We start from the raw sequence: 17,523 nt of genomic DNA on the forward strand, positions 1-17,523 counted from the left end.
GCCTTCGGTGGCAGCCAGGCTCCCACCACCAGCTGTCCTTCACACGACATAACAAGAGCACTGTTTGGGAAGACGGGATTTTCGGTGTTGGGTTTTGTATCCCACGAATTAGTGTGCATCTGTCTCAGGGGCAGTTTCCTGAAACAGCTGCATGTCTTGGGCCCCAGCAGAGAGGATTTGAGACACAGGAGAAAGATAAATGAGCTGCCAGAAGTAGGAATTCAAGGATAATAAAGGCAAGAAGGAATAAACTGTCTAGCTGTCTCTCGCTCCTGTCCCCCGGGAGTCGACCTGTCCTACCTGGTCCTCGCCAAGGAAGCACATCCTCTCCCATTTACTTCCTTGGCAGACCCAGGCTTCCTCCCAGCGTCTCCGCCTCTTTACCCTGACAGCTCGACCCCGTCAAGTGACCACAGTATCTAAAGTTGAAGCTGGTTACCCCAGGAAGAGATAACCAAGGTCATGTGAGCTGGCCCGACACGTTCTGCTGCACTTGTTTATAGGCAAGAGGATTAAAACAACCTGTCAGGGGAGGGAAGGGGGCAAACCCTGTGCACAGGGCAAGCACTGGGAACACAGCAGAGAGGCCTCCCGCCAAGAAATCTTTCGCTCAAATATAAAGCAGAAATCTCTCACCAAATGCCAAACCAGCTAACTATGCCAAATACCACTTACGATACAGTGACCCTGAGGCACCGCTCAATTTTTCCAATGTTCTTTGCGTGAAAGGTTTGGGTTTTTTTTGGGGGGTTGGGGAGACTAGAGGGATGAACAACACAGGCCCCCATAAAGAGCCCCAAATTAAATTAACAGCCAAGCAAAGCCTTTCTGTGCCACCAAGAAGTGTATGTGATGTGGGGCTAACGAAAGTTTGAGGGTACGTTTGAATAAGGCAAGCACTCAGTTCTCAGATGCCTAAACACCCAATCAGAAGTCAAACTACCGAAGCAGAACTTGCTGTGACCATTTCTTGTCCTACACAAAGTCAGGACTGGGAGACAATCAGGTACAGCTCCAAGGCAGAGGGCTGGGGCAGCAGGAGGTCCAGAGACCAGGGCAGGGGCATCCTCTCTAACCGGAGGGTCAACCCGACAACGACAGCACTGACCACAAGACACAGGGAGGAAGAGGGGAAGGCAGCACCTGAGCCTGTGGCTCCAGGCAGTCTAGGCTCTCGACAGCGATGCTGCAGATGCTGGCCCCTGGCTCTGCAAAATTAGATTCTTTTTCCCCTGCTCTGCGAAACCATTTGTCACAGCCCCTAAATAACCAATCCTCCCCTCTCAGCAAGCTTGGGCCGCTCTGGTCTGATCTCTGCCATGGGCACTCAAATCTTAGGAGCAAGAGGATGTTTCCATTTGGGTGTTCCCTTGGCTGGCTGGCGAGGTCAGCAGAAGAGGGCTGGGGTGGTGTCCCTTCTCCAGCCAGCCAGAGGCGGAAGGTGAAAGGCCTGTCAGCCACCTGTGCTCCCTCGCCAACATCCCCTTTCTAGCACAGGAGCAGCTCCCACTTTCCTAACCGTCCATCCAGAGTCTTGCTGAAGCCCGGGAAGACGCACCTAGCCTATGAAAACTGAAGGTAGTTAAGTCCAGGTTAGGAACTAAAGAAGCTGGTTTGGGGAAAAAAGGGATATTGTGCAGCAAGGGATTCCAAGAATAAACTCCTCAAACCACCCACCAAGCTCCTCTGAAGAGCAGGGGTGTTTAGAAGCGCTTTCCATTTCCCCACACCATAGAGAACAGGGTGGCCGTAGGCAGACACACACCTGGGCCATCATCTCCCCTAAGGAGCGCTGGTCTCCCTACCACAATGAGCCCACGCCCGCCAGAGGACCGGCCTGAGACGGTAACGGGCTCCAGAGTTCAGATACTCACGCGTCCATTAATCTGCCTCCAGATCACTGCTGTCATGCAGAGTAGTGAGGCGGGCTGAGTCCCACTCTGAGCCTCTGAGCCGGTCACTCCAGTTTGCTTGGCAGTGTTGGGGGCAGGAGGGGGAGGAGGAGGAAGGGAGATTATGAGTCTCTATTTTCAAGCCCCGCCCCTGAAATCAGGGAGGGAAGCAGCTGGGTTCCCGTTGCAGGAGAGCTCCAATCTCTGGGCACTACAGAGCCTACCAGCTGCACAAGGAGAACTCTGGGGAGCGTGCACATCAAACACCCTGGGAAAGGAGGGGAATCCAAGCCGGGCAGAAGTGGGTTGGTCTCCTGCCAAGAACTCTGAATGGTACTCCTATCAGAACTAGAACATAACAGGAGGTGGGCAGGTTTATGGTCTCTGGGGAAAGGCAGGAGGGGAAACAGTAAAAGCCAGACTAGCATGGGAACAAAACTCGCTCCCTGGCAGGAGAGGGGATGGCCCAGCTGTCTGCAGCGCAAGGTCCACACGCAGTCAGGAGTGAAATTCTGTCCCTGTACGCCTTTCTGAGACCGACAGTCCACACTAACCTTAGGCCAATTTTCACACGCTTTGCCCGCTGCTCCCTGAGCCCTGCAGTTTGGAGCAAGGTCACTTCTACAACCCAGTAAGCTAAGGGCTGCCCCTCAAGCACTTGTGCCCCCGCCACCCAATGATGGGAGGGGAGGGGGACTCTCACTGGCTGTGTTGTGCAATCCAGTCTGTGACCAAGGACAAAGCAGAAGCCACAGATGACAGCCCCTCCCACGGGGAGGGGAGAGAGCCTTCTTTGCCAGAGTAGAGCCCAAGGCTGCCACAGAGAGGTGCTGTTTAGTGACAGAAATGTCTGTCAGAAGTGGCAGAGGGATGGACACCAGGTACTTCCTCTTTCTCACCAAGTGCCACCATCAGCCTCCGCAGGCTGCCTCTGAAAAGCCTGCAGGACCTCCGGGAGCAGCAATGGCCTGTGAGTCACTCCCCACAAGGAGAGGGAAATTGGTCCTGATCCTGCTAGCTGGGCCGGAAGAAGCCCCACAGTGTCCTAACCCAGCCCTGCTCCAAAGCAAAGGCCAGAGTCCCCCCAACCCCCAGGACCGAAACCTGGGACAGCCTACTCTCCTCCTCCATCTGCACATAGGAAAACCAGTCCCTCTCACCCTGCAACATGGGCGGGGTGGGGGGGGCTCACCAACAATCATCTCAGCAGGAACCCAGCACCCTTAAGCACACATGTGCACACACATGATTTTTACGTATGTGTGTATACGTATGTGCAAATGTCTGTGTAAATAAACATATACATGGAAAGCTGATTTTCGTACTAGACCCACATGGTTTCCGGGTTTTTCCTTCAGCTGCATTACGAGTTGGCTGGCTCCCTTCCTGTGCCTGCAGATCCAGCCTCAACCTTGTCCCTTCCTAGAGGCTCACTTTGGGCTCCAGGTACCTGTCTTCAAACGCAGAACGTTCTCTCAGACCTCCAGGCCTTTGCTTCAGCCTCCTGCTGCCTAGAACACTTTACCTCCATCGTCCGCTCCCATTCTTCTTCCTGGTGAGCCTCAGCTCAGGCATCACTTCCTCCAGGAAGCTTTCCCTGCTCCATCCCTCTGGCATCCTGAGGTCAGCTCTTCCTGCACTAGGACTTCACTGCTTGCTGAACGGCCTGTTTTCTTCACAACTCTTTTTTTTTTAGGAAGATTAGCCCTGAGCTAACTACCACCAATCCTCCTCTTTCTGCTGAGGAAGACTGGCCCTGAGCTAACATCCATGCCCATCTTCCTCTACTTTATATGTGTGACGCCTACCACAGCATGGCTTTTGCCAAGCGGTGCCATGTCCGCACCCAGGATCTGAAGCGGCGAACCCCAGCCCGCTGAGAAGCAGAACGTGCGAACTTAACCGTTGTGCCACCAGGCTGGCCCTGTCTTCACAACTCATGGTGACTGTCCTGTTCACCATTACACAAGACAGAGCGGCGGAAGGGATATTTCCAGGACTTAAGTCATCTCTGTCCTCAGGACCGAGGCACAGTGCCTGGCACTTTACAGGCTCCCTTGAGGCTTTCCTAATCCATGAAAAAAGTCAGAGTCAGGGTCCTCCTGCTTTTTTCGGAGTGACTCCTTACCCAATAGCTCTTAGCACAATCCGTGTGACCCCTCCAACTTGGGTCAGGGCTATAGTGCTGGTGCCCACTGCTTTACATCTGGTCCCTAGGCCTTCTGGTGCCTCTGTGGACACAGTCCCTGGCAGGATTTCAGAATTCATCCCTGGGGTGTGGAGCTGCGGCCTGCTGTCCTTCCACTTGTCCTCTCCTAGCCTCCCTTCTGCCGTGAAGTCTGCAGGTAGCCCCCACGCAGGCCTGCCTCTGAAGTGGAAGCAATGGGGGTACACAGCCAAGGTCTCCAGGAGAGAGCGATTCTAGACCCAGCTCCATCCAGAAAGTGATACTCTTGAGCAAGTCATTCGCTCTCTTGGGACCTGTGTTTCCCGCTTGGAAAATGAGGCTGGAGATGAGCTCTGAGGGTCTGTGCTGTGTGAATGGGAGGGCTCTCAGTGCCTCCGTGCTCACAGCCTTCCAGCCCTGCCTCTGAGACCGCAGCAGGAAGTGGGCCAGGTCTGCACATCCTGAACACATCTTGACCTTGGCTTACATCGCATCAACCTCCCTACAAGTCTGGCTCCATAAGCAAACCTCACCTAAGGTGCCTTGGTCACCAGGCTCACACCTTGGAAAATCTCTTCTGCCTAGGGCTGAAAAAATTAAAGTTAACCTAGGTGACAACTCTGGACTTAGAAACACTAAAACCTTGAACTCAGGGTGCCCTAGGGAAGGATGCTCTCCCTCCCTAGGCTCCATTTACCCACAATTTACAAGCTCCTCACCCCTCCCAGCCTCTCTGCACACCATCAGTGTGGCCACAAGGCGCAGGGAAAGGCACCATGACAGACAGTCTATTTCCAGCAGGCCCCAGGGCTCTGCAGCCTTAGTCTGAGCAGCTGAGTAGGTGCAGTCCCTCATGGGGTATGTGGCACACCTAGTGCCTGGCACCTGCCCCCACTGCAGCGCCACTCTGCAGCAGCTCGGCTCCTCCGAGGGCTCCTGGGTGGGGAGCTGCCAGCCTGCCCACATGGGTAGGTGATCCATGAGGAGAAACTGACTTGGCAAAGCCCAGCAAGCAGCAGTTTCAGTCTCCCTGCCCAGAGCAGGGGGAGGGGAAGGCAAGTCCAAGCAGACCAGTCCAACAGGTCCTTTTTCCACCACCCTACACAGCTGATGCCTTCTGCACTGGTTCAGAAACAGCAGATTCAAAAGCCAGGTGGAGCTTTCACACCCTGAGTCACAAAGGCCAGGGAATCAAGAAGGAGCAAACGGTCATCTTTCTCACCCTTGCCCTACCCACAATGGTCTTAGAAAACAGGGCCCCTGACCTCACAGCTCTTGGTCAATTCAGAAAAGCCACGGATCTCCCCTGAGATGCTCAAAGAAAAATCTGGGTCCTCGTCATCCCCAGGCGCTGAGGCAGTGTGAAGTCAGTTTTTCCTGTGCCATGCTCCTGAGCTCTTCTCCCACTATAAATAACTCCAGCCTTCTGATACAGACCACATGATCTCTCCAACTCCGGACAAAACTCCCAACACTCAGCGCACCTCTCTCTGTTCACCCATCCTCAGAAGAGGGATGGATGAGGCCAGTTTAACCAGAAGCAACAATGTAGCCAGAGATGCCGTGTATCAGGGGTAAGAAGAGACTCAGCAAAACCAGGAGGGCTTGGCTTTCTGGCTCTGGTCCCTACTTTGGGAAGCCAGACAGGGTTTCCTCAGCAGCACATTCTCCCTCGGTGATTTCCTTTCTGAGTTCCTAACACAATCCAGTAACAGGGTAAACCTTCCCCCTTATCCTTTTATCCTGAAAAAGTTGTTCTTTTTAGTCCTTATTGCACCTATTAAGACACCAATTAAGACTTGTGACTTATATGGCCAAAAACTGGACAGACAGATGTCTGATTTCCAAATCAATATGGAACACTTCCCTAGAGGAGGTTGTAAGTGGAAAATAATGCCATGTTATAATTTTTCTTACTTTTTATTTCACAAATAATTGATTGAGAGATGACCACATGCAAAGCACTCTAAGAGATGCTGAGGGAGGAAGGGATACAGAGAAAGATAAAATAAAATTCCAGCTTTCAAAACAGTTGGTTATATAGCAGGAGAAATAAGCACAAATCACACAACCTGACATGGGACCAAATCCAGGAACTAAGGTTACAGTCTGCCTTTCCTCCCAGTTTACTAGAAGTCTGTGGCTGTTATTTTTCAGGGGAACCATTGGCTGAGAGATCTGAAGATCCTAGGGCTCGCTTCTAGCTAGGACCATGAGTCTGCCAGAATCTATCGAAACCCCAGGGCTTCAGTGAACGGGGATGCCCACCCAGTGAGCCCACTATGGTGAGAGTCGTGCCATGCTGGCATAAGAAGGAAGCCCACCTAGGGAGACTTACTGTAAGAATCAATCATCTAACCTTCCTCGTCTCACCCCATCTGGAAACCGGGCACAGGCCCAATAGATAAGCGAAGATGACACGGGAAGAACATAAACACAAAGTCAAAGTTGCTCACAACTCAGCTCACGGAAATGAAGGCAGAAAACCCCCCGAGTAACAGAATAGCAGAAGACGCTCTTGGAGATTTGGAAGGGATTCCTGAAGCTCTGTATCCAGAACCCCCAGACCTCAGGGCTAGCGGTGACGAGGGAGGCAGATTATATATTTTTCCTTTCATTTCCCAATTATTGCTTGTCAAGCCTGGTCTCCCTCCTTAATTCCCATTCAATCAGTACTACAGCTCAGTGCACACCAATACTCGTTTTTCTTTTCCTTCTCCCCAAAGACCCCCAGTACACAGTTGTATGCTCTAGGTGTGAGTGCCTCTGGTTGTGCTATGTGGGATGTCACCTCAGCATGGCCTGATGAGCGGTGCCATGTCCGTGCCCAGGATCCGAACCGGCGAAAGCCTGGGCTGCCGAAGCAGAGCGCGCAAACTTAACCCCTCGGCTACACACCGGCCCCCCATCTAACCTTCCCCTTCAGGCTTCCAGCAGTGTCAGAGCTCTTCTGGAAGGTAGCAGGAAGGAGCAAATACTCATTCCTGAAAGTGCCTGGAAAGAAATAAAAATCCCCAGACAAATGGAGAAGATTCTATGCCATCTAAAAGAAAAGTCAGTTAATTCAGGGCCTGGGGCTAAAGAATAAGCTGAGGTCCTCCTCTGTTGGGGGAAAAGGAATCCTGAAGCTAGTTCTATCTTAAAAATGGGAAAAGGCTTGGTCCAAATCACCTCAGAAGAAAATCACTTCCTTAAATTAAAAAAAAAAGTAGGTGAGGGGGATTTGGTTTGTTCAAACCTTTCCTGTACAGAAGAGAGCAGATTAGCTACACAAGACTCTTCTGGAATGGTTTACCATGAAGAATTCTATAGTGTAAGTATTCTGAATGTGAAACTGGGAGTTCAGCACCTAAACATGTATTATTGAGAAAAATCCTCACACCACAACCATAACGAAGGTTTAACATCAGCGGGTGACATTTTGTCATTAGGACTGGTTTTAACAGTGTGGATTTGGCAGCTTGCCCCATCGGCTGTTTCACAAGCAGTTTCTGTGGTTTCAAGAAAGGCAGGCTGTTTGCTTTTAAACACTATCTTAAAAATATATTTCAGAAAAGGGTTCCACCATTCCAAGACAGAAGGAGGGAATGAAAACCAAACCAAATAAAGGGATCTGGTGCTACCAAACAGAAATGGAGCACACCAGAGGTGCCGGGGAGGAAAAGACATCACGCACCACCTGCACGAAAACGGCAAGACAAGGCAGCTGAGCGATCCCTGCTACCGAGTTAGAAAATAAGGACACAGAAATGGCACTAAAGACATGTGATTAACAAAGAGAAAGCCCTACACAGATCTTCATCTCTCCAGAAATCAACTTACCTGGCTCAAACCTATCTGTTTATTTAAAAACAAAACAAAACAACTCCAACACTTCCACATCAATGCAAAAGACTGTCATCTAATCAATTAGCAGTCACACCTCTCTGCCAGCGTGATGTGGTAATTAAGGTAGAGATTTTTCTCCCTGGGAATACAAGTACAGAAGGGCAGAGCCCCTGCGGACCTAACCCATTATGACAGCCTTTTCATTAGCAAGAAAACACTGCCACCCGCTCTCCAAGGAAGCAGTGGCCCGCATCACTAAAGAACACCTGTGTGTGAACAGCAGCTACTTCTGTGGAGAGACAAAACTATGTTGGAGGGGCCGGCCCTGGTGGCGCAGTGGTTAAGTGCGCACGTTCCACTTTGGCGGCCTGGGGTTTGCCGGTTCGGATCCCGGGTGTGGACATGGCACCGCTCAGCAAGCCATGCTGTGGCAGGCATCCCACGTAAAAAGTAGAGGAAGGTGGGCACGGATGTTAGCTCAGGGCCAGTCTTCCTCAGAAAAAGAGGAGGACTGGTGGCAGATGTTAGCTCAGGGCTAATCTTCCTCAAAAAAAAAAAAAAAATGTTGGAGATGGGGAGCGGGGAGGGGGAGAACCACTCCTAAGAAAGCCAACAGGCTGTGCTTCTCAAAGTCATTTATGTGGATCTTGGTTTTTCCAGTATGACAGAAAGGGTTCTAAAGTAATTTAGAAATGGCATATAACCGTGATCTTGGAGGAATGAATCAGGTTTGAACACAAATACAATCATATAGTTGAACTCCCTCTTTCTCTGTGAAGGCAGCAGAGAGGCACAAGTGGATAACGGATGCTTGAAGCAGGGGTAGCGGCTCACCCCTTTACCCTCACCCCATGCTGGCATCTTAAAATAGGCTCAAGATTTCAGAACCTAGCTAATAAAAATAAAAACCTCTACCAGGATACAGAAAAAGGCACTACTGCCAGGGTGAGACAAGCAAGTAAATCAAACTATAAACTCACAAACTCAAGTTAACTAACATTCTACAGAGGAGCACACAGCAATCACTCTCACTAAACACAACTGCAGACATCTAGGAGGACCACATGCAGAGCCATGGGGACCAGCTAAGCTCAGCAGAGAGACAGGAATCAAAAGAAAGACTGAACAAATGCAACAGGAAGTAGTGGCATATTACACAAGCAACGGGACAGACACAGCAGGATGGCCAGAGTTCAGCTCCCAGGATTGAACTGGCAAGTCCCAAACGCACACAGAGGCCTGGCACTACCAGCTACAGCGCTCAGTGCCCTTGGCAGCCAAGGCTAAAAACGAGGAGCTCTGGGCCTCTGCCTCTGTAGTGGTACGTAGAGGGTTGTAAAGAGAGAACGTTCGTTTCAGAAGGATGCAATGTACACAGCTGAGATACACACAAAAGCTTTTTTCTTCTATTTTGGGTGGGGAGAGGAGGAGTGCTCCACAAAAAAGAGTTCTAGAATCCCAGTATTTCATGAGTGCCACAGAGCAAGACAGTCAAATCTAGGACACCAAACTGCCCTATGCTATGGGGTGCTGACTTGCTGCCTACCAATTTTAGGTCTCAGGACTGTGGTTTTTCTAAAGGGGTTCTCGAAACTCCAGAAGATGAGAAGAGATGAAGAGGAGAATCACAAGCCAGGATTAAATAAGGTCTTAAAGAAAGTTTCCCAGCTTCTGTACGGGGCAGTCAAGAGCAGGGAGGTAGGGGCAGAGAGCTGCATCGCACACGGCACCACCCTCGCGCTCTGACACAGGCCACAGGAGGGGAAGGAAACAGTCAGGTCAGAGGGGACCACGCACCACTCCCAAGCCAACCTGGGCGATTTGTTTAGCCCCTCACTGATTGGGCTAATCCTAAGGGATCTTCTCCTGCCTGGACACAACCAAAGCCAGGGCCAAAAAAGTCTCACTGTGACACTGACACACACTCTGGACCACTCGGGTTTGTACCTTGAACAAGTTACTCAACATTTCTGGGCCTCTGTTCCCTCTGTAAAGATGGGAAAATAGTAAGACCTACTATCTCACGAAGATTAAATGAGTTAATGAATGTAAAAGAGCTAAACAAGTGTCTAGGACAAAATAAGTGCTCAATAAATGTTGCCTATTATTTTGTCAATCGCTAAAGACACTAGTCTCGGGGCAAACCCACCCTGTGAGCCAGACAGGTAGGGGCACTGTCCCCTCCTCACGTACTCAGAGGCCATTCCCTTTAAGAGTTTCCCAACCACTTGGAACAGAGTAATGTACTTAGAGGGCCATCCAAGAGGCACTGTTACTGAGTCACCGCCTTAGCTGATAGAGTGAACAAATCTCCTTTGAAAGCAAAACTCTATCTTCCACACAGACCAGTGGCCAAAGAGAGAGAAAAAAGCACATCACGTTCAATTCTGGAACTGAAATGAAAGCCACATGTGAATCTGAAAAGAAATATGCTTTGCGTAAAAAGCAGAGGATTATGGGACTTGCTGAGTGATGGGAAATGGAGCAATAATCCTCTACTTTTATATATGTAGGCTCAAATTGATATAAATTAAGCACTTGATTAAACAGGTTTTGTTTTGTTTTGTTTCTTTATCATTATTTCTTTTCCTTTTTCTCCCCAAAGCCCCCCAGTACATAGTTGTATATTCTTCATTGTGGGTCCTTCTAGTTGTGGCATGTGGGATGCTGCCTCAGCGTGGCTTGATGAGCAGTGCCATGTCTGCGCCCAGGATTCGAAGCAACGAAACACTGGGCCGCCTGCAGCGGAGCACACGAACTTAACCACTGGGCCACGGGGCCAGGCCCCCCGAGAAGCGATTCTGAGCAAGTGAGATGAGTTTAAAAAGATCTGCTTACAGTCAGTCAAGGGACTACGGGAGGAGGCCCAAAGGTCTACTATTAGTGGTACTAAGGGAAGCTTTTAAAAGTTAGAGGGGCTACGGAACCTGGAGGATGAGTACAAGCCAAAGATAAGGTCGAGAATTATAAGGTAGTTTAGAAACTATATATCTACTGCAATTTCACCTGTCTTGTAAAGATAAAGTTCACAAACCCTACATGTGGGGCTAAACCAAACCCTCTTAGAGAGAAAACAAAGTGTACTACGTAAGTGTGGGATTTGGCAGGCACGTTTCATTAAGCAACAGGGCTAAGGAAGAGTTAAGCACAGAAGAAACCGGAACAAAGTGTGTAGGCTCTACAGCCACCCAGAGAACAGACTGTTGGCTGTTCTGGCCTTAGTGACTGCAGCCTACCAGCCTTCAGCTATGGTAGGAATCAAAGTTCTTCAAGGATATAAGCTAAGCAAGCTTTGCAGTTTTCAAATTTGGAATTGACCAATAACCAACACATAAGCTTAAAAAAAAAAAATCTAGTATCATAATGAAATCCAAGTAAGCCAAATGATCTTTTTAATGGAATAAAACAACAACAACAACAACAAAAACCAGCCAACGCTCTGTATTAGAAGGAGGAAACAAGCCAACTTTGGTAAAAGTCCCTTGGGTCACTGAGAACCAGCTTCCTCAGCTACAACGTCTTGAAACCAAGGCAGCAAGTGCCTTCCTGCAGCCCAGCCAGGACTCTGGGAATTGCAAAACAAAGGCTCATTATGAGGTCATAGCAAGGAACCAACCAATTAAGGAGAGGGATGACCAACCCCGTATTTGTCTACAAAAGTGATTCTCACACCCCTGTCTGGAAACCCTTCTCACTCTTAATTATTAAGGACCTCAAATAGGTTTTGCTTATGTGGGCTATTGCTACTGCATTATAATTAAAACTGAGAAAATGTTAAACTACCTATTAATTCACTTAAAATATCATTACTAAACCCATTACAGCTACACATCTCAGTAACTTTATTTTCCAACATATCAACTTAATACATATCATCATAGTAAAATCTAAGTTAAATTTAAAATGAATTAAAGCTTCAATTGGGTGAACCTTGAAAATACTATGCTAAGTGAAATGAGCCAGACACAAAAGGACAAATATTGTTTGATTCCACTTATATGAGATACTGAGAAGAAGCAAATGCAAAGAGAAAGTAGAAGAGAGGTTACCAGAGGCGGAGCGGGAGGGGGAGATGGGGAGTTGTTTCATTGATACAGAGTTTTTGTTTGGGATGATGAAAAAGTTCTGGAAATAGTGGTGATGGTTACATAACATGTGAATGTGCTTACTGCCACTGGAATATACACTTAAAATTATTAAAATGGTAAATTTTATGTTACGTGTATTTTACCACAATGAAAAAATGAAATTAAAGCACAAGGCCATGAGAAAATCTCAGACTACCATAAGTGAGGAATATTCTAAAAAGAACTGACCAGTATTCTGCAAGATTGTCAACACCATGAAAGACATGGAAAGATTAAGAAATGGTCACAGATTTGAGACTATGGAGACATGACAACTAAGTGCAGTGGGGGATCCTGAACTGTACCTGGAACAGAAAAAGCACATCAGTGGAAAAACTGATGAAATCTACATAAATTCTATACTTTGGTTAATTGTATTATGTGAAAAACTGATGAAATCTACATAAATTCTATACTTTGGTTAATTGCATTATACCAAGATTAATTCTCACTTTTGATACATGTTTTATGGTGGCATAAGATGTTAACATAAGGGGAAGCTGGGTAAAGAATGTACAGGAACTCTCTGGACTATTTTTGCAACTCTTCTAAGTTTAAAATTATCTCAAAATTAAAAAAAATAAAATTTCACTGTTTAAAAGAACTCACAAGGCCAGTGCTCTGTATTTGAAGGAGGAAATGAGCCAACTTTGGTCAAAGTCCCTTGGGTCCCTGAGAACCAGCTTCCTCGGCTAGAATGACAGCAAACCAAGGCAGCAAGTGCCTTCCTGAGGCCCAGCCAGGACTAAATAGGGGCTGGGAATTGCAAAATGGTTTTTTACGAAATTACCAAGAAATCAACCAACCAAAGCTAGGGAGAATTAACCCAAGTTTTGTCTACAACTATGACTCTTACACTTTCTGGTTTCAGAAACCGTTTCACTGTTAAAAATAACTGAATCCCCCAAAAGCTTTTGTTTATATGGATTATATCTATCATTATTTACTGTATTAGAAATTAACAAGAAAAGACAAATATGTATCCATTCATTTAAAAGAATTTAATAGTTCTTTTAATAAACCCACTACATATAAACACAGGTTACTTATTTTTAACGAAAAAACTGTATTTCCCAAACCACAACTTCACACAAACCAAAGGGAAGTCCACCTGATGAACTGATCTCACAATGAAATCAAAACACAATGCCCGACCAAAAAACTAAGGATCAAACACTAACAAACTAAATTAGAAATGAAAAAAGGAAAAAAGTGAGAAAAATTAAAAATAAATGAATAAAGAGAAAATGACAAAAAGAATAAAAATGAATGAATAAAGCAAAAACGTGACAGTAGAATAAACACACAAACCACAGATAAAAGAACAACAACAAATCTCACAGGGCCAGCGCTATATGCATGAGAAGAAGGAAATAAGCTAATGGGGGTCAAAGTCTCTGAGGCCCAGGCAGGAATTCCAGAGGGGCTAGGAACGGCAAACTAGGGCTCCTTATGAAGTCAGCGCAGGGAACCGACCCAAGACTGGGGACCACCAACTCAAGTTTTGTCTACAACAGAGATTTTCTCACTTTTTGGTCTCAAGAACTCTTTACACTCTTAAAAAAATCATTGATGACTGCAAAGATAGTTCATTCATGCGGGTTACAGCTATTGACAGTTACCTTATTAGAAAGCGAAACTGATAATTTTAGAAAATATTTTTATTAATGCCTTCAAAATAACCATAAACCCATTACACGTTTACACAGATAACCTATTTTTTATGAAAAAACTATATTTTCTAAAACAAGGTGAAATTCCTGACAGGAGTTGCACTGTACATTCTTGTACATCTCTTTAATGTCCGGCTTAACGGAAGAGAGTCGACTTCTCATTTCTGCTTCTGCACTCAGTGTGTTTCGATGTGTTGTTTTGGCTGAAAGATATGGAGAAAATCTCACTTCACACAGGCCTGTACTTGGAAAATGGAGTTCAATAGCCTTTCGGATACTGAGGATTTTATTCTTTGACGCTAGACCAAAACTCAACAAGTCGTAATTTTTAAAGGCTAGTGGCAACGTGCAATCTGAAATTTTATCAGCGAATCTTCTGCATGTGTCTACACCGAGTGGTCATCTTGTGCTCTGAATGGCTTTTACCCGCTGGCAATCTGGGGAATATTCCTTCAGAGAATTATGCAGAATTTCCAAATATTGGCATTTCATACAATATCAAAAAAATCACAGTCCATCAGTTTTACCAGTGATTTCATCAAAAAAGTCTCTGATAAATACCAGTTTTCCAAAATTCTAATTTTCTCCTGAAAATGTGAATTTTATCACTGGCAATGATGACAGACTCACTTTGTTCAATTTCAAGAAAACATCCAGTAAATACTCAAGTATGAACAGCTACAGCTTGCCCATCAGTTGTTCTTTCAAGTAAAAATGATGATCCATGCAGCTGGTTGGGTTCCAACACCCAAGCGCACTTTCTCAAGACAGTCATTGTACTATGGTACACAGCAGCAACGCTCCACGGACACTGCATTTCCTCACTCACAATACTAAGATCTTTATAAAAGGGTTCAGATTTAATAAAAATTAATAATTTTTAGTGCTTCATCCCGGACATTCTTAAGTGATTTTTTTTTCCTTTTTTTAACCACAAGTGTGTAGCAGGAAAGAAGTCCACAACTATGGCCACCAGCAGAGTTTGGTGCCACTGCTCTGATTCATGTTGTGGCCCCTGCAGTTTTCTCTGCCATTGCTTCTGCACCAACAGGGCAAATGCAAATGAAGTCATTCCAGGATAAACCACAAGAGTCAAAAAAGTCGTTCAAGCCTTTGCATATTTATCACCACTCGTGTCTGTTGTTGGGCATTCACATAAAGAAAATATTCTTTGAAGCAGAGCTGGTCCCAATACAAGTCAAGCCACATCTATAAATCTGCTCATTTGTAAGGTGAAAGTAACATTCGGTAAGCAAGACACTGACTCAGTCTTCACATTTGCGGGTAAATCTTTAATTTGACGAGTCGCGGGAACATATGAAGTGGCACTGCCCTGCATTTGACCGACTCTTCATCCAGTGGGCACTCAGGAACGTCAGCTGTTCAAGACTCCATTAGTCTCTCTGCTATTGGGTGGCCTTTCCAGCCAAAGCGATGTGACAACTTAGCCTGTAAGAGGCTTCAGTGACTGTTTCACTTCCAGACTGAAAAGCTGGAACAAATTTTGGCTTTTCAAGAGCTCATGGTGTTTACACTTAAAATATTCAACTCCTTTTTCTTTAAACTCTGAATGACTGGTCTTCAAATGACGCCGCAGCGTAACTGGCACTGTGACACTACATGAAAAGGTTCTGTTGTGTAAGATGCAATAAGATACATTATTAACATCTATAAAGCTGAGGAGAAGATAGCTTTCAATATAATTTTGTTTTTCTTAATTTTTTTTCATTTCTTATTTACAGTTTTGCCCAGTTTCTTTGGAGTAGATTTCTCCCTTTCACGTGTCCATTTCAGTAAAGAGAGGTTGCAGCTATGTGTTGAGAACGCAAGTCTTCTAATTTCCCTTTTTAAAGCCAACAATTCATCCTTAAATATAAGAGAAATATTATAAATTTTCTTCTATTTTAGAATAAAACAGTATTAAGTGCTAAAATAAGTTGTAAATAAAGCTTTTTAAATTAGAAGTTTCCCCAAAAGTTTCTACAAGTAAGTTTTACAAGTTGTACTTACTTCTTACTGTGTTTCCTCGAAGGTGCCAGGAAAATGCCAGGACTTCAAAATAACTATCTTTTGGACAATAATGAGGGTTACAGAGATTATAGTAGGTACAACCAAAGAAAGCTAGTAGGAGCACAGGAGAAGTAGTGAGAACAAACTGTGTTCATCATTGAAAACTTTCATATTTATATCTTAAAGCACTACCCTAAAAATTCTAGAAAACACAAGAATACAGTAGCATACATTTCATTAGCCAAGAATGATGATGTCAGCACACATCATTCAGCTCTGGAAAACTCCACTGCATCCTGTGAGAGAACGAGAGTGAAAAAGGCAAATGCTGCATTAATGTTACGCCGAGGATAATTCTGACTTGCTATACCACCGGAAGGGTCTTAGGGACCCCTAGGGTCCCCAGACTATACCTTGAGAACCAAGTTCAATCTTGTACTATCCAAAACTAACACGTGACTCCTCAGATCTCTCCCAAGACAGGGGCTAGAGTTATGGCATTCCTGACAGGTCAGAGGAACAGCCCACAACTAGCTTAGACTCTGTCACCAGGGAAACTAGGACGCCGTCCCTAATAAGCTGTCGCATCACCAAGCCTGGCTTTACTTAGGAAAGCGGCCCCGGAGACATAAAAAGAAAATGCTTTCTAAAGTAGTGAATCCTTAACTTTACCAAAATCAGAGGAATAGGAGAAAGGACTGAGTGGCTGTGGGATTCCATCCATGAAGGAGATCTCGACTCCCAAAATCCCTCTCCTGAGCCACCGCCACAGAAGAGGCAGAGGAACAGGTAAGGCAGACTGGGAGATGGAGACGAAAACCCGGGACGGACAGTCATAATGAAGGAACAGAGTTCAAAGAAACCAAACAGAAAAAAAGGAAGTGAGACAAGTCAGCAGAGGGGTCAAAAGGAAGAGGAAAATACAGTGAAAGAAATTCCCTGCCCAACTCTGATGACGGTTACCTTTCTCCCTGGCCACAGTTGCTCTGTGAAAACACTAAGCACCTTACTTGCTGTTCTGACAAGGCGTTCAGGCTCTAGAAGGGGCAGGAGATGAAGCCAAACAAGTAACCAAATGAGACCAAAATCTCAGCCCCAAGTTCAGCGTTCAAATTCACAGGAGCCACTGAGAAATGGCTGTGACCTCTCCAGGCCTCACCAAAGGGAGGCTTTCTTCTCACTTTAGAGAAGTCAAGAGAGGTAACAACTTATCCTTGAAGGCCCCTCTGCTAGTGAAAAAGGAACCTAAAATCATTAGCTGCAAAGTTCCCATGTGGTCGTTAAGAGAAACAGGGAGCTTTCTCTTGGGGCAAATACTGCACTTGAAGAAAGGAACTCGATGAAAGAAATCCCTACCCTCCATGGGGCTCCTCGAACACCTTGACCCCAACGTTCAGGAAAACCCACGCCCTGGTGACTGTCAATTTGGCCTTGCAGTCATCCATGAGGCTGCATATCCACCACCACCATCCACCACCCACCACACAGAGTATGGGTGGGCAGAGGGTGGCGTGTGCGTGGTTTTTTTCTTTAATCAATAAAGTTGCCCAATATTGACATCTTGTAAATAAATGAACTATCTTTTTTCTTTTTAAGTGCTCTCAAAAGTACTTAAACCTCTCCAACAGCATTCTGTTTTCTTTCAGATAGCTGACTGGTAAAAACACAAAACAAAACAAAACACAGAAACGCTAGAAAAAGCACCTATGGCACCCAGTGGCCAGAAGCGGCCAAGATTCTTTCCATTGATTACAGGGAAATTCCACTGTACATCCCTCACACTGACCTGCAGCTGTGCAGTGCGCAAAGAAAATCCACCAAGTGGC

General features: G+C 46.1%; 1 protein-coding gene across 7 annotated transcripts in view; it reads right to left on the reverse strand.

Annotated features, from left to right (window-relative positions):
* MARK2 (microtubule affinity regulating kinase 2) overlaps positions 1-17,523 on the reverse strand; it is a 55,126-nt gene that overhangs the window by 29,295 nt on the left and 8,308 nt on the right. The window contains exon 1 of one of the 7 annotated variants that reach the window (XM_046643296.1): positions 1,875-1,987. The exons of the other annotated variants lie outside the window; for them this stretch is intronic. Within the exon in view, the coding sequence (XP_046499252.1) occupies positions 1,875-1,910 (36 nt within the window). The 5' untranslated portion in view covers positions 1,911-1,987. Of the gene's footprint in view, positions 1-1,874; positions 1,988-17,523 lie in introns of those variants that run through there. 7 annotated transcript variants of the gene reach the window in all.

Source organism: Equus quagga, chromosome 17 (genome assembly GCF_021613505.1).
Source record: "Equus quagga isolate Etosha38 chromosome 17, UCLA_HA_Equagga_1.0, whole genome shotgun sequence".
NCBI lineage: Eukaryota > Metazoa > Chordata > Mammalia > Perissodactyla > Equidae > Equus > Equus quagga.